This window comes from Watersipora subatra, unplaced genomic scaffold, assembly GCF_963576615.1.
Source record: "Watersipora subatra unplaced genomic scaffold, tzWatSuba1.1 SCAFFOLD_61, whole genome shotgun sequence".
NCBI lineage: Eukaryota > Metazoa > Bryozoa > Gymnolaemata > Cheilostomatida > Watersiporidae > Watersipora > Watersipora subatra.
Window position 1 is genome coordinate 465392 of NW_027045370.1, and position 18157 is coordinate 483548.

The 18157-nt window shown below is 34.5% G+C and overlaps 1 protein-coding gene across 2 annotated transcripts; it reads right to left on the minus strand.

Annotated features, from left to right (window-relative positions):
• Nucleotides 1-9843: 9843 nt before the first annotated feature.
• LOC137410386 (kinesin-like protein KIF21A) lies at nucleotides 9844-17588 on the minus strand. 2 transcript variants are annotated; one of them, XM_068095814.1, is made up of 8 exons: nucleotides 17524-17588; nucleotides 17154-17355; nucleotides 15597-15705; nucleotides 15333-15513; nucleotides 13936-14100; nucleotides 11993-12293; nucleotides 11228-11427; nucleotides 9844-10285 (listed from the first exon to the last, which is right to left on the minus strand). In XM_068095814.1, exons 2-8 carry the CDS (start codon nucleotides 17232-17234, stop codon nucleotides 10231-10233), a joined length of 1092 nt encoding a protein of 363 aa, XP_067951915.1. In that variant the 5' UTR covers nucleotides 17235-17355; nucleotides 17524-17588; the 3' UTR covers nucleotides 9844-10230. The 2 variants fall into 2 exon arrangements, with proteins under 2 accessions (XP_067951915.1, XP_067951914.1); XM_068095813.1 differs by having other exon boundaries at nucleotides 17154-17578.
• Between the last annotated feature and the right edge of the window lie 569 nt (nucleotides 17589-18157).

An 18157-nucleotide genomic window follows, 5' to 3' on the forward strand; every position in this document is an offset into this window, starting at 1 on the left:
ATTTGAGCATTTCTAGCATGTTTGGTTGAAGTTGGAAATTTACATTTTTCAGTTTTGTCAGACGTTTGTAAAATTCTTACAGTAGGCTTATTTGCGCAATTTGAGCATTTCTAGCATGTTTGGTTGAAATTGGAAATTTACATTTTACAGTTTTGTCAGACGTTTGTAATATTCTCACAATAAGCTAATTAGCTCAATTTGAGCATTTCTAGCATATTCGGTTGAAATTTGAAATTTACATTTTTCATTTTCGTCAGACGTTTGTGAATTTCTCACATTGGGCTAATTAGCTCAATTAGAGCATTTCTAGCATGTTTGGTTGAAATTGGAAATTTACATTTTTCATTTTTGTCAGACGTTTGTAATATTTTCACAATGAGCTAATTAACTCCATTAGAGCATTGCTAGCATGTTTGGTCGAAATTGGAAATTTACATTTTTCATTTTTGTCAGACGTTTGTAATATTTTCACAATGAGCTAATTAGCGCAATTAGAGCATTTCTAGCATGTTTGGTAGATATTGGAAATTTACATTTTTCATTTTTGTCAGACGTTTGTAATATTTTCACAATGAGCTAATTAGCTCAATTAGAGCATTTCTAGCTCTTTTGGGTGAAATTGGAAATTTACATTTTTCATTTTTGTCAGACGTTTGTAAAATTCTTACAGTAGGCTTACTTGCGCAAATTGAGCATTTCTAGCGTGTTTCTTTGAAATTGGAAATTAACATTTCACCTTTTTGTCAGACGTTTGTAATATTTCCACATTGAGCTACTTAGCTCAATTAGAGCATTTCTAGCATGTTTGATTGAAATTGGAAATTTACATTTTTCATTCTTGTCAGACGTTTGTTATATTTTCACAATAAACTAATTAGCTCAATTGGAGCATTTCTAGCATGTTTGGTTGAAATTGGAAATTTACACTTTTCATTTTTGTCAGACGTTTGTAATATTTTCACAATAAGCTGATTAACTCAATTAGAACATTTCTAGCATGTTTAGTTGAAATTGGAATTTTACATTTTTCATTTTTGTCAGACGTTTGTAAAATTCTTACAGTAGCCTTATTTGCGCAATTTGAGCATTTCTAGCATGTTTGGTTGAAATTGGAAATTTACATTTTTCACTTTTGTCAGACAATTGCAATATTCTCACAATAAGCTAATTAGCTCAATTGGAGCATTTCTAGCATGTTTGGTTGAAATTGGAATTTTACATTTTTCAGTTTTGTCAGACGTTTGTAAAATTTTTACAGTAGCCTTATTTGCGCAATTTGAGCATTTCTAGCATGTTTGGTTGAAATTGGAAATTTACATTTTTCAGTTTTGTCAGACGTTTGTAAAATTCTTACAGTAGGCTTATTTGCGCAAGTTGAGCATTTCTAGCATGTTTGGTTGAAATTGGAAATTTACATTTTTCATTTTTGTCAGACGTTTGTAATATTCTCACAATAAGCTAATTAGCTCAATTGGAGCATTTCTAGCATGTTTGGTTGAAATTGGAAATTTACATTTTTCAGTTTTGTCAGACGTTTGTGATATTCTCACAATAAGCTAATTAGCTCAATTGGAGCATTTCTAGCATATTTTGTTGAAATTGGAAATTTACATTTTTCAGTTTTGTCAGACGTTTGTAATATTCTCACAATAAGCTAATTAGCTCAATTGGAGCATTTCTAGCATGTTTGGTTGAAATTGGAAATTTACATTTTTCAGTTTTGTCAGACGTTTGTAATATTCTCACAATAAGCTACTTAGCTCAATTGGAGCATTTCTAGCACGTTTGGTTGAAATTGGAAATTTACATTTTTCACTTTTGTCAGACAATTGCAATATTCTCACAATAAGCTAATTAGCTCAATTGGAGCATTTCTAACATGTTTGGTTGAAATTGGAAATTTACATTTTTCAGTTTTGTCAGACGTTTGTAATATTCTCACAATAAGCTAATTAGCTCAATTGGAGCATTTCTAGCATGTTTGGTTGAAATTGGAAATTTACATTTTTCAGTTTTGTCAGACGTTCGTAAACTTCTTACAGTAGGCTTATTTGCGCAATTTGAGCATTTCTAGCATGTTTGGTTGAAGTTGGAAATTTACATTTTTCAGTTTTGTCAGACGTTTGTAAAATTCTTACAGTAGGCTTATTTGCGCAATTTGAGCATTTCTAGCATGTTTGGTTGAAATTGGAAATTTACATTTTTCAGTTTTGTCAGACGTTTGTAATATTCTCACAATAAGCTAATTAGCTCAATTTGAGCATTTCTAGCATGTTCGGTTGAAATTTGAAATTTACATTTTTCATTTTCGTCAGACGTTTGTGAATTTCTCACGATGGGCTAATTAGCTCAATTAGAGCATTTCTAGCATGTTTGGTTGAAATTGGAAATTTACATTTTTCATTTTTGTCAGACGTTTGTAATATTTTCACAATGAGCTAATTAACTCCATTAGAGCATTGCTAGCATGTTTGGTTGAAATTGGAAATTTACATTTTTCATTTTTGTCAGACGTTTGTAATATTTTCACAATGAGCTAATTAGCGCAATTAGAGCATTTCTAGCATGTTTGGTAGATATTGGAAATTTACATTTTTCCCTTTTGTCAGACGTTTGTAATATTTTCACAATGAGCTAATTAGCTCAATTAGAGCATTTCTAGCTTGTTTGGTTGAAATTGGAAATTTACATTTTTCATTTTTGTCAGACGTTTGTAAAATTCTTACAGTAGGTTTACTTGCGCAAATTGAGCATTTCTAGCGTGTTTCTTTGAAATTTGAAATTAACATTTCACCTTTTTGTCAGACGTTTGTAATATTTCCACATTGAGCTAATTAGCTCAGTTAGAGCATTTCTAGCATGTTTGATTGAAATTGGAAATTTACATTTTTCATTCTTGTCAGACGTTTGTAATATTTTCACAATAAGCTGATTAACTCAATTAGAACATTTCTAGCATGTTTAGTTGAAATTGGAATTTTACATTTTTCATTTTTGTCAGACGTTTGTAATATTTTCACAATGAGCTAATTAACTCAATTAGAGCATTTCTAGCCTGTTTGGTTGAAATTGGAAATTTACATTTTTCATTTTTGTCAAACGTTTGTAATATTTTCACAATGAGCTAATTAACTCAATTAGAGCATTTCTAGCATGTTTGGTTGAAATTGGAAATTTACATATTTCATTTTTGTCAGACGTTTGTAATATTTTCACAATGAGCTAATTAGCGCAATTAGAGCATTTCTAGCATGTTTGGTAGATATTGGAAATTTACATTTTTCATTTTTGTCAGACGTTTGTAATATTTTCACAATGAGCTAATTAACTCAAATAGAGCATTTCTAGCATGTTTGGTTGAAATTGTAAGTTTACATTTTACATTTTTCTCAGACGTTTGTGAAATTCTCACAATGAGCTAATTAGCTCAAATAGAGCATTTCTAGCATGTTTGGTTGAAATTGGAAATTTAAATTTTTCATTTTTGTCAGACGTTTGTATTCTTCTCACAATAAGTTAGTTAGCGCAATCGGAGCATTTCTAGCGTGTTTCGTTGAAGTTGGAAACTGACAGTTTTCATTTATGTCAGACGTTTGTGAATTTCTGACAATGAGCTAATAAGCGCAAATAGAGCATTTCTAGCATGTTTGGTTGAAATTGGAAATTTACATTTTTCATTTTTGTCAGACGTTTGTAATATTCTCACAATAAGCTAATTAGCTCAATTGGAGCATTTCTAGCATGTTTGGTTGAAATTGGAAATTTACATTTTTCAGTTTTGTCAGACGTTTGTAATATTCTCACAATAAGCTAATTAGCTCAATTGGAGCATTTCTAGCATGTTTGATTGAAATTGGAAATTTACATTTTTCAGTTTTGTCAGACGCTTGTAATATTCTCACAATAAGCTAATTAGCTCAATTGGAGCATTTCTAGCATGTTTGGTTGAAATTGGAAATTTACATTTTTCAGTTTTGTCAGACGTTTGTAATATTTTCACAATAAGCTAATTAGCTCAATTGGAGCATTTTTAGCATGTTTGGTTAAGATTGGAATTTTACATTTTTCAGTTTTGTCAGACGTTTGTAATATTTTCACAATGAGATATTAGTTATAATAAATGAAATAATTGCGGCTTACCAGCATTATGCATTTCATGTGCACAACAAGAGAACAGACAATCTAAAAGAGCAAACAGTCATCTAGGAGTATGCACAAGGGCATGCAAGAAGGGCTGCAAAGATTGCTTCCTACGAATAAGTGAGTGAGAAGTCTTGGTGTAATAAATAATCTTATATTGAAGCAAAAAAAATGGTGTGATCCCGATCATTGTACACATTGACTGCAGCCTCTTGATGTTGCTGTTTAATTTCATTTCCAATGTGCGCTTTTGATGATTGTAACGGCTGCTAACTATGTGATCCTGGCAGGACTCTAGCAGTATAACACTCGACTGAGCTGACTAGCAGTGCATTTTCAGTAGTAGTTACACCAAAAAAATTGCATCTGATTTTTATACTCCCAAATTTTTCAGTTACATAGAAATAGTTACTAACAATGTGATTTGGTTAGCAGCTCAATTAGTGATTGGCCCTTACCAAACAGTTTGCTCCAAAGAAACAGCTTAAATATTATGCGGGATTAGTACTTGATTGTAGTAGAGAGTGAGACAAGAGTGAAAAATTTTAAGGAGAAAGCTAACAGCCACCAGTCTACCTAGTCACCTTTATGACAGTCTTAGTCACCAGATGGTCCAAAGTAGATGACCAATTCCCCTAGTCACTTGGACTAGGGGACTAGTCCCTAGTCATTTTGGATGTATAGCTTGTTGACCGAGCTGATGGTGTTACGAAGAATCTCATTTAGCGGGTGGTACTTTTAAACCTACTTATTATGAATATTAGCAGTTTTAGAAAAATTTGCTATGTTACTCTCAAGAAAGTGTACAAAATGTTTTTACTGCAAGTATATTGTTCATGGTGCTTTATTATTAGTCATTTTTATTTATCACACAGCTAGAACGGAGGGTGATCTTTCCCGTTATCTGATTATCGTGGTGAGCTATTTAATCCAAAGTAAACAAGTTATTTTTCTTTTAAAAAATTAGCATACCAACAAAAAACTTTTCTTAAATAGAAATTAAAAAATATGATACAGCCTAACGGACTCAGCCACTCTAATTTTTGGCGCAATTACAATGATTTTTCAGCAACTACATCAAAGTTTTGTATGTAGCCCACAACATTGAATGGTAGAAAGGGAGCTATGAGTCCATAAGCCTGCTACATTAAAAACTAAATATAAACATAAACTTGACTAAACCAGTTTGTTGTTCCTCCATACATAAGGTACATAAGGCTACATAAGGGTACATAAGGCTACATAAGGGAAAGTCATCACTTTATTACTAGCGTGCTAGTTTGCTAATAGCGTTCATCAATTGAGTCACTTTTTATTATAGGTATACCATTATTTTAATGCTTCAAAACAATATTAATATAATAACACAATTATATCAGGTTGAACATAGACTGGAATAGATGGTGATATGGTTGGATTTTAATGCCTATGTAATTTCATTTTATCATTCATTTCACCAATGTTGTCATTTGATTCAAATTCAGTTGTGGAGTGTGTGCACCTTTGTTTTAGGATTTGTGAAAATCACTCTAGGTCAGTCAGAGACTTGTGATCATCAATAGGCTTGTGCTCCAGACTTATCACTTTATGTATTTTGATGCCCCTTTTATCATAAACTAGCACAGCGCTAATGCCGATGATGTGCAGGAAAATATCCAAACAAAATTAATATATATTAATTATAATAAATGAAATAATTGCGGCTTAGCAGCATTATGCATTTCATGTGCACAACAAGAGAACAGACAATCTAAAAGAGCAAACAGTCATCTCGGATTATGCACAAGGGCATGCAAGAAGGGCTGCAAAGATTGCTTCCTACCAATAAGTGAGTGAGAAGTCTTGGTGTAATAAATAATCCAAATTAGGGTTAAGTAAAGGTAGCCTTGCAGTGCAATAAAACTAAATAACGCATCATGCATGATATACTTTCTTGATATTTTCATTATACCTATACAACATATCCATAAACATGCATAACTGCCACAGAAAACAATGTTTCTGTGCAACTGGTTCCAACAACATTCTCCACACTCGAAAAAAGATGAAATTAACAGCAAGTTTTCTTATTACTATTCTTAATTGCTGCTGTTATAATTTCTCCGCAAAACAAATATTTGGTACAAAAAAATTTCTCAAGAATTTAGGACAGCTTGTAACATTTCTTTTGCAGTAACTGCATTTATATCGATAGCATTGACTACGGTTTTGAACCTCCGTCTGTATAAAACAGTCTAAAATGCATCTGAGGTGTTATTTAAGACTGGCTTCAAATATTTTCGCGAGCATGATCAGTCTCTCCTTTCTCTGTGGCCGTACCAATATCTTTTGAGAAATCTCCCCTCTGCGTAGTGGCCTTCGCATAAACAAGATTGTCGATAGTTGCTTATTCAATGTGTGAACATGTAGTAAACAGCGTTGAGAAACTGTCTGAGCTTCTTAGTAGAATAAATATTTCAATAACCAGATTGTTGCAATGTTAAAAAGATAACCTACGAAACGAGTCGTGAAAATCCGTCCATTTTACGATTCAAAGCTGCACGAATGCATAACGACAGTAGTGCGAGCATAAGACGTTTGCAAAGTTGGTACATTTGTCAATGGGCTTACTGCAACTATAATAGTTTATAGTACAACTATCATGAACTATCTCGCGTTAATAAATTTGGTATTTAATACGCATTTGCGATGGTATTACAAAGTCAGAGAAAAGAACAAGTGAGGTATATCTAATAAAATGCAACATCAAACCTGAAAACTATCTATGAAGTTGGTTTTGTAACCAAAGTCTATCATATTTAGCTGTTGTAAGAGTGGCAACATCAATTATAGCAGTTATAATTGTTCTTTTTTATCAAACCATGAACTATATCAACAGGAAATTAACTTATAATCTAGTATGGCAGAGCGCTTCGTGTTTTAGTTCTCAAAGCATCACAGACGGCTAATAGTTCGTACTGAAACTGGAATGAACCGCCATGCCGAGCTTATCTTTAGCTTCCTTCGAACGCTCGGAGACTATTGAATGAAAGTCTTGCTCGACTAGCTAATCGTGGGTCTAAAAATGAGAAAGGCGACAACTTTTAACGAATTTATGAATAATTATTGCTTTTGAGTGTAAATGTATTACAAGATGAAGTCGGAGGCTCTTCTTATTGACATTGGCGGTGATGCTGCTTTACGATGCGTTAAAATAACTAGGAATTGATTCGTTTGAATTTTTTTGTAAGAAAAAATAACAATTGAAAAGTTAGAAAGTAATTACAAATTATATATCTTTGTAAATTTTTCTTACATTAGTTCAACCAATGATATACAGCCCCACAGGCTGTATATCATTGGTTCAACATATGTACATTGGAATCAAGCTTAAAAAACAAAATATCTGAATATGCTCTGGTGTTTGTTGATTAAAATTTAGCATTGAGGTAGATTATTTAATAGAATCTAGCATGAGCAAAATTTTGGCTAAAGCATGGATGATTTCAAGTTACCATGTAAAAGTAAAACTAATCATAGAAATAGCGGTTTGTCTATTAACCAAAATGCATTTCACTCTAGCAAAGCAAGCAGTTTTTGTTGCTTCTTTCAGCGTATTCTTGAAAGCAAGACTCTTTATATACTGATACCAATGACATATGCCCCCTAGCCTGGGCATGGCTCTTGTGGGGGATTGGGAGAGAGGGGGTAGCCTGGGCATGGATCTCTCCCAATCCCCACAAGAGCCATGCCCAGGTTACCCCCCATATCTATGGGGAGTGGTTATATATCATTGCTGATACACATTATTTTCTAAGTGGCTGAAAGCTCTGAAATCTTAGTCAGTTGTGGCTAGATTACACTTTATCAGTAGGCCTAAATATTACATATTTGCAGACAAAGTGACTCAAATACAAATATACTAGAGCTTTTGAGGATCTTGTATCTTACGTGAATTCAGTAAAGATTTGACTTATTGCATATCTTCTCAAAATTTATCTTGCAGTATGGAAATTTTTTATTTTGCTGTCAAGAGCAAATTAGACAGAAGCTCTTGAAAGGGTATGATATTTTCAACCTATCTCTGAAATTACCTTAATACATTAGATGACCCATAGAAAACTGAGTGATGTCGGTGTGTGAAATTTTAATGCCATTACTTTGGCATTAAAATAATACTTACCATTATTTTTAGAAGAAGGTGAAAGACAGTTTTGCAAAATACTAATGAGGAAGCAGATTACTTTAAACGGAGCAGTGGAGCTCAACACTAAATTAGTGAAGTGTGAGTGGTTATAGGTGTGAAGTATCTCTGCGTATTCTGTAAAATGGAACGTGAGATACTTTCCAAACAGTGCACACTTTACATGTAGTCTTGGCTCATGTTCTGATCACTAAGTGTGTAAAAACTCACTAGAGTGTTTTTGTAGGGAGTGAATGCTCTCGACACAGCGAGAAAACTCTCCTGTTAAATATACATAACATTGATCTAATTCAACATGCCTGCATTGTGAAGCGTGCAAACGTCTGGCTCATTGCTTTATGCCATACTTCCAAACGATACCTGGGTGGTATGGTTTGCTAAAAAATATGTTTTTACCCTAACAGCCTTACAAGGTAATGATTTTTTATCGTCACGGTCACACCTATGGCAGTTATTTCGGAGCTCAAGATGTAAATGTAAAAACTGAAATTAGTAAAATAAAGTTGAGATTAATATTATACAAACAAGATGTCACTTTAACCACATTTACATGTTTAAAAAATTAATCTTCTTCAATAAGTTTATTTTTTGAATAAGATTATTTGATAAAAAAATTAAAGATTTAAGTTAGTAAAGAGTCTTCCAGGTGTAGTAATTGGATTCACTAAAAAAATGCCAAGTAAATTGTTTGTTTATTAATATTTAAAATGTTTAGTTACAAAAGCCTTTGGAAAGCGTTGACTGCTGCTAACAGCTTGATAATGGCGTTCCCTTAATAATAACCTTTAACTCAAAGTTCTTTAGATGAGAAGTCATTGAGAAACATATTAGTTTTCTCAAACTGACCAACTAGAAAAAAAGGGAATACTATAACATGCTCCACCCACACAGTACCAACTCATCAATGTTTAACTTTAGAGTAAGTAAGCAAGTATCACAGAGGGCTTCAAAGACCACATGGTAGACTACATTATGAGGTTTTTTATTACTTCGCAATACTACCTTCAGAACTGTTATCTTGCAATACTACCTTAATAACTGTTACTTTGCAATACTACCTTCATAACTGTTACTTTACAATGCTACCTTCATAACTGTTACATTGCAATGCTACCTTCATCACTGTTACTTCGCAATACTACCATCATAACTGTTACTTTGCAATACTAACTTCAGAACTGTTACTTTGCAATGCTACCTTCATAACTGTTACTTCGCAATACTACCTTCAGAACTGTTACTTTGCCTTTAAAAGTATCATTTTGATGTGTTTTCTTCCTTAAGGTGAATTATCATATCTATAAATGCATGCTTTTATTGGACCGAGGATGCAAACGCATGCAGCTCAACAATGAAACACTCAACTATTGATGTTATTGTATAGTTTTAATAAAATTAGACTAGCTGTGAGCCAATGTTGTTATGATAAACATATGTAGGTACCTTACAAAATTAGAGCAAAGTAAAAGGATTCGTGTTGATACATATGACAGCTCCATTACTCTTAAAGTTAGTTTATTTTTGAGATAATTTCAACGAACAAGATTGAATACAATAAAGCCTATTGAACCAAAAATAAATGCGCATTTCGAAAATCTACGGCCAGTTAAAACAGACAAAGTGTTTAAAAGGTTAAAATAAATATCGACGAGAAGAGAAGAATAATTGCATCGATGGATATGATGTAACATCATGATGATCTTTGACAAGAAAGAGTTTATAGTCGGATGTGTACTAGGAATATAGACACACGCAAAGTACATGGGTCAAACAATTTGAACATTGATTTAAAAAAGGAATGTATAAGATAATTTTCCTGCATAGTCATCAACCGAAAAGAAAACAAAAATAGCTACATAAATACAGACAAGAAATATGAGAATATGGAGAATGAATCTGCGCTTTGGCTATGAACTGTATAGTTTATGTGGGTCCATCCACCAGATCCTTATCGTGCAATCACTGAAAGAGCATGAACCATGTCTGTTATACATGCTAAATCGTGGCGCATGAAAAGTTCTTGGACAAAGAACAAGATATGTTGGTACAACCAACCAAAGTTATCAACTTCTCCATTTGGCATATTTACACAATTCACACAATGATGCTATTGAATAACTATAAAAGAAACTGTCTGCCCAATATATTGCATTTATTTAAGATTTTGTTTGACATATCAACAACGTTGGATGCTTAAGGAGTTCTAGTCGCGTTAAAAATATCAATAGGTTTTGCTCCCAATTGACAAAGTAGCATCGCAATCATTTGACCGCTATACAATTTGTAAAACGTCACTTTTGAGGCATCTGTATTGCCACACCGATCGACTAGGTAAGTAGTCACACAGTCAGTACAAAAATCATTAGTATTGCTTAGGCGAACGGTTCTCAGTAAATCAGGCAACAAGACGCTATGCGACTACTTGTGCTTACTCATGATTTATCATTAAAAATGGGTATAAAATTTTGTGATTATACTCGAATACATACAGTAATCAGTGAATTAATTGGATTTAAGGAAAAGCCAGTAAATCTATACTATTTGGCTAATTGGCCAAGTGTCTCATTAGAACACATGGGTGACAGACCTAACATTCAATTTACAATAAGCTTACTTAATTTGTATATTGAACAATTACCTACCTCTGGTGACAGTAAGTACTATATACTAGTTAGTAGATATAGTGAACAGTTACCTACCTCTGGTGACAGTAAGTACTATATACTAGCTAGTAGATATAGTGAACAATTACCTACCTTTGGTGACGGTAAGTACTATTTACTAGCTAGTAGATATACTGAAAAGTATCCTGCCTCTAATGGCAGTAAGTACGATATACTAGCTAGTAGATATATTGAACAATTACCTACCTCTAGTGACAGTAAGTACTATATACTACTTTACCTAGAGGCAGTAAAGAGATTGCTGCGGTTGGTAGCCATAGAGTTGACGGCTAATGAATGAGCACGCACTTCATCTAGCTGCTGGCAAGTCTCGTTTGACCGAATCTTCACAGTGCCAGAGCGACAGCAGCTTAGCAATATGTCATTATCTGGTAGCATGCACATGTCGGTGATCCAGTCCTTATGGGCGCCATTAACTGACTGAAAACAATGCAAGTTGAGGAATGAGGAACCAGGAGTTTGTTTGAAATTGACATTCAACTTAAGCGGAAAGGAGCGGCGTGAACTGCATTAAAGATGGTAAAGATTAAACACTGGCAAATCAACTTGTCCCTTTTGAATGAGTCAACAATGCGATCCTGCAATATGAAACTTTTAATCATAAACGAGTCTCTGTATTGTAACAAACCTACAAGACATTTGCAAATATTGGTGAGAGACACAGCATAATGTCTTGCGTATGACAGGTTGATCTGGTGAGACTGAACCAGATGGGCTCAACAATGCAGCAATGACTAGGTCTGACATATTTTATATTGACTCTGATCTCTAGGCCATCAAGTAGGATCACAATTGGATTGAATGATTACCAGGAAAACCGATATACTGATATCAATCATTCACTCCATCTCAAATATTACTTCTAATAAAAAATATTTATTACAAAGTGGTGATCTTGATTGGTGACCATTACCGGAAATAACTATCACCTTTATTTTGCTATTAAATAGAGCAACACCTGGTATTGTAAAAACACCAATTTTACCTGTGGTTGAGAAGAGGGTTCACTGAGGTTCCATTTTTTGATACACATATCCCGAGAACCACTAAAAAGGATGTCCTGACGATGCGCGAGACATTGAACACCATCATAGTGAGGAGGGTCCATAGTAAATTTGGCCTGAATTGGATAATTTGAAGTTTGTTCATTGGAAATATCAAATCCCTTAATTAGATAATCCTTGGAGCCAGTTAAGAGTTGTTCTTTCCCTCTTGAGTCGTTGTATAAACTAAGGCAAATAATCGGTGCTTGGTGGCCGCTAGCAACCTTTCCGACTGCCGATAGCCTGTAAGCGTACAATATTTTACAGATCACCAGCCTTGACAGTTTAAATGAATATAGCAATTAGTCATCAAAAAGGTGCAGAAGCTAAATTGCTAGATTTAGTTGTAAGTGCTGTTAACAATATATATATGGTTAAATGATGTTGTGCATGCAAGCGGACAACCAATGAAAAATAACTGTCAGTTACAAAATGCCACATAGGGTAGATCAAATACACATTAGGAGTGACCCTTGGACTTATACAAAGAAAGAAGATTAGGGTTGTGTGCATAAACCACTGATAGAAGAAAGGTTATAGTTGTGTACATAAACCACCTATAGATGAATGGTTATAGGTGTGTACATAAACCACCTATGGAAGGTTATAGTTGTGTACATAAATCACCTATAGAAGAGAGTTACAACTGTGGTGGATTTTCTAAAATTCATACACCAACCTCTAATAATAGTAAGTACTATATACTAGCTAGTAGATATATGGATAAGTATCCTACCTCTAATGGCAGAAAGTACAATATACTAGCTTGTAGATATATGGAGAAGTACACTACTTCTAATGGCAGTAAGTACTATATACTAGCTAGTAGATATATGGAGAAATATCCTACCTCTAATGACAGTAAGTACAATATACTAGCTAGTAAATATATCGAGAAGTATCCTACCTCTAATGACAGTAAGTACAATATACTAGCTAGTAGATATATTGAGAAGTATCCTACCTCTAATGACAGTAAGTACAATATACTAGCTAGTAGATATATCGAGAAGTATCCCACCTCTAATGACAGTAAGTACAATATACTAGCTAGTAGATATATCGAGAAGTATCCCACCTCTAATGACAGTAAGTACAATATACTAGCTAGTAGATATATCGAGAAGTATCCCACCTCGGATGTGCTATAAAAACCTTTTCATATTTTTTATTATTTTACCTATCTATAATTTTGCTTGTTACATTTGCATTAGACCCTTGCCATACGAAATCAATTTGTTCCGGTGTTGGCATCGTAACATAAAAATGTCGTATAGAGGGGTGTAGAAGCCCATCATGATTATTTAATACAAACACCCCTTGGTGAAAATCATCAAACTTTTATATTTTCGTACTGACAGATTGATCTGGTGAGACTGAACCAGATAGGCCCAACAATGCAGCAATGACTAGGTCTGACGTATTTTATATTGACTCTGATCTCTAGGCCATCAAGTGGGATCACGATTGGATTGAGTAATTACCAGGAAAAACTGATATACTGAAATCAATCATTCACTCCTTCTCAAATTTTATGTGATGTACACACTAAAAATTAATGACAAAATACTATGTTAACCTTGGTAACTACAGTTACTAATACTAATATTTTTAAAGTGCTTTTAACAGAAATAGCTGTCAATGAAAGTGTGTGCCTCAGAATTCTCTAATTTTCGTAATCTTCAATTTTTTTAACTGGAAAATCCTCAAACTATAATATACACAAATATTTACAAGGAAATTGAAGACAAGCCGGCATCCAAACTAAATCCATCATTATCAGAGGGATTCTTAGCAACAACATTACATTTGTGGACAACATACAAACTAACAAATGTAGATTTTTATTCTAGGGATCGTAACTGAAAAAAACGCATCAACTTACGTATTGAGGTCCCAGAGCCGAACGGTGGTTCCAGTAGTTGTGTATAGTTTATGTCCATCTCTGCTGACTTGGATATCAAATATCTGCTGCTCTCCCTGTTGGAGAATGGCCTGACTGCTCGACGCTGGCTCCACAGGGATACTGTCATGCACCAGACCAGAGGAACTGCAACATAAGATATAAAACCTCACATTGTGTCCATCTCTGTTGGCACAGTATTCATTATAATAGGAACTAACCGTTATGATAGGAACTAACGGTTATGATAGGAACTAACCGTTATGATAGAAACTAACCGTTTTGATAGGAACTAACCGTAAGAATAGGAACTAACCTTTACGATAGGAACTAACCGTTACGATAGGAACTAACCGTTACGATGGGAACTAACCGTTATGATAGGAACTAACCGTTACGATTGAAACTAACCTTTACTATGGGAACTAACCGTTACGATAGGAACTAACAGTTATTATAGGAACTACCCATTATGATAGGAACTAACCGTAAGGATAAGAACTAACCGTTATGATAAAAACTAACCATTACGATAGGAACTAACCGTTACGATGGGAACTAACCGTTATGATAGGAACTAACCGTTACGATTGAAACTAACCTTTACTATGGGAACTAACCGTTACGATAGGAACTAACAGTTATTATAGGAACTACCCATTATGATAGGAACTAACCGTAAGGATAAGAACTAACCGTTATGATAAAAACTAACCATTACGATAGGAACTAACCGTTATGAAAAGAACTAACCGTAAGGATAGGAACTAACCGTTATGGTAAGAACTAACTGTTATGATAAAAACTAACAGTTATTATAGGAACTAACCGTTATGATAGGAACTAACCGTAAAGATAAGAACTAACCGTTACGATAAGAACTAACCGTTACGATAGGAACTAACCATTACGACAGCAACTAAACGTTATGATAGGAACTAACCGTAACGATAGGAACTAACCGTTATGATAGGCACTAACCGTAAGGATAGGAACTAACCGTAAGGATAAGAATTAACCGTTTTGATAGGAACTAACCGTAAGGATAGGAACTAACCGTTATCATAAGAACTAACCGCAAGGATAGGAACCAACCGTTACGAAAGGAACTAACCGTTACGATAGGAACTAACCGTTATGATAGGAACTAACCTTTACGATAGGAACCAACCGTTACGATAGGAACTAACAGTTATTATAGGAACTACCCATTACGATAGGAACTAACTGTTATGATAGGAACTAACCGTTATGATAGGAACTAACTGTAATATCTTATGTTGGACAGTTTGACTGTATGTGTGGTAGAGAAGGTAACAAGTACCATATAAATGTAATTGCATCTGAAAGCAAGTAAGTATGAGTCGAGCTAGGCTTACCTGAGCACTGTTATACATTTAGCTCCAGCTCGGATGTCCCACATTTTGACAAATGAATTGGAGACAGTGTAGACAAGCCGGTTGACCTCGCAATATCGAACTTTGGAGACATAGTTAGGGTGGCCACCAAGACACAAAACTTCTGAACCAATTGACATGTCCCACACTTTGCACGTCAAGTCTGCGAGACAAAAGGAAACGCAGGTCAATTATGAGGTATTAGAATATGTTAGTGCGTTAGATTAGAGTCAAGTTGACACTTACCTTTACTGCCAGAAACCAAAAGATTGTCGGCGGCACATATAGATAGTACAGCCTTTGTGTGACCAACTGCCTTCTTTACACATATGAGACTCTGGTTGGAACTTGTCACCTGCAAGAGACCCATCAAAATAAAAACATGTAAATTTAAGTAACAATGTTGCTGAGCTTCTAGTAACAACATCGCTATTACAATTTGATAAGGTTACACATACATAGCTCTTAGACAGAAACCAATCATACCTCCTATAAATGATCTACTGCAGGTATAAAGATGACTCGAAAATATCTTCACCCCAATGTTCTATTAGTGAAATTTTTTACGTCAATCGTTTTAAAGGCTTATGGGGAATAAAAATTATGCTTTCAACATATAATTATTTTACTTGCATATCATGTAGTTAGTCTAATGCTAATTTAATGCTCTCTAGCCATTTTACTATATCAAAGAGTGCATCGCTTAGCCTAGAAAAACTAACATTAAAATCATAACGATTCCTAAAATTATTATTTTCTTGTAAAGAAGAGGTGCTGCAGTCCGTGGTTTGGTGTGCTACTAGAACACCAAAGGCAAAAAGTGGGGCTAGTTGGAAGAGTAGCGATTTGCCAACTCATAGCAATCAAAATAGAGGCTCATGAAGCAACGCGCTACAATAGGAGTACTTTGGAGCAGCATCGCTCAATATTATCGTCATAAATAAACCTCTCCAAGTCGTTATACAATGGGACTACTATGGACTACGAATGCCTATTGTTTGCTCATCTGGCTAATCACTCGTGTTGTTTGAAAAGCAAACATTTGTAAGCACTTGCTTAGTTACAAGTTACTCCTAGGATGCCATGGCTAGTATCACCTCTCTAGTCAAGATACACAAGGTCATAAGGTCAATTGCCCAACTAGTTGCCTAGATTGTGTATAGATTGTGTGTAGACAAGTGTACCAGACACATGATGTAGCGAGGTTGTTTACAATACATTGTCGCATGGTAAAAATCATAGACTACAGAAAACGTATTGTAGGGCCATTCAAAAGGTTTACGCATTGGGCTTTTATTTAAGAGCTGATAACGCCAAAATTGAGTTGGCTCCTTCAAGGCAGTGAAACGCATCTGTTATAACAAACCACTCTGCGATTTGGTGTGCACTCTTTGTTAATTCTTGCTATTTGAGACTAACAACACTAATTCTAGCCTGAGTTTCTAATTTCTAAGAGATGCAATATTCCTATTTAGTCCAATGTGAGCCGAATAGTATATCTTTAGGGGAATGGCATTAGGGCAACTGTTTGTTCAGTCTGAGACTTTTTGCAGCAGTACTGAGTCAGCAATGCTCTAGAAACACGCGACTGTTCATCATCGTGATTATGAAATGTTTTTTCCATGCTCGGTTAATATTTGTTTTTGAATGATTTTAATGATGTTGGAGGTATCACAGTAAGTTAGTATTAGGCTGTATAGACTCACATACATGCAAATCCAGCTCATAATTTGTTAGTCAACACATGAAGACAATTACGTAAGTAGTTCAACGGGTTAAACTTGAAAACTTGGGCCTCATTACTTTGTCACAGCTGCTGACGGTGCCAAAGCTCTGCGCCTTTTTATTTTGTGTGCCGCCAGTTTGTGTGTTGGTGAGCCTCATGAATACATTAGTACTGTCAGAGTCCTGGAGTGGCTGGCATCTCCTGCTCAGCGATGGCGAGGATGGGGGTGTCAACCGCACGTCTTTTATTTCAGAAGTGGTCAACTGTGATTTATCTCTGCTGAAATTAAAATAGCAGAATAAAATTCAGCCTGCAGAGCAAGAGAATCATTATAGCTCATAGTGCAAAATGGAATATTTAAATTTGGAGAGACACTTTCATGAACTTTTTTATACTAAAATTTAAGCCTATACCAGTTACAGAATTGTCACCCTTTTATTAACACACTTCTTTGTTTAAGTGAAATCTCTCCTGACAGCTCTGCCAGGTCTTCTTGAAGATGGTCAGACTCTACAAGAATTAGAAATGATAAAAACTAAGCTAATTAGCTCAATTGGAGCATTTCTAGCATGTTTGGTTGAAATTGGAAAATTACATTTTTCAGTTTTGTCAGACGTTTGTAATATTCTCACAATAAGCTAATTAGCTCAATTGGAGCATTTCTAGCATGTTTGGTTGAAATTGGAAATTTACATTTTTCAGTTTTGTCAGACAATTGTAAAATTCTTACAGTAGGCTTATTTGCGCAATTTGAGCATTTCTAGCATGTTTGGTTGAAATTAGAAATTTACATTTTTCACTTTTGTCAGACAATTGCAATTTTCTCACAATAAGCTAATTAGCTCAATTGGAGCATTTCTAGGATGTTCGGTTGAAATTGGAAATTTACATTTTTCAGTGTTGTCAGACGTTTGTATTATTCTCACAATAAGCTAATTAGCTCAATTGGAGCATTTCTAGCATGTTTGGTTGAAATTGGAAATTTACATTTTTCAGTGTTGTCAGACAATTGCAATAATCTCACAGTAAGCTAATTAGCTCAATTGGAGCAATTCTAGCATGTTTGGTTGAAATTGGAAAT

Bases quoted from the DNA above. Each gene is read 5' to 3' on its own strand.
- LOC137410386 (XM_068095814.1), bottom strand. From the start codon at position 17,234: ATGAGGCTCACCAACACACAAACTGGCGGCACACAAAATAAAAAGGCG. The intron at 15,514-15,596 runs GTAAGTGTCAAC...TTTGTCTCGCAG, and splicing joins TTTGGTTTCTGGCAGTAAAG to ACTTGACGTGCAAAGTGTGG. The intron at 10,286-11,227 runs GTAAAGTAGTAT...ATGCTCTTTCAG, and splicing joins AATCTCTTTACTGCCTCTAG to TGATTGCACGATAAGGATCT.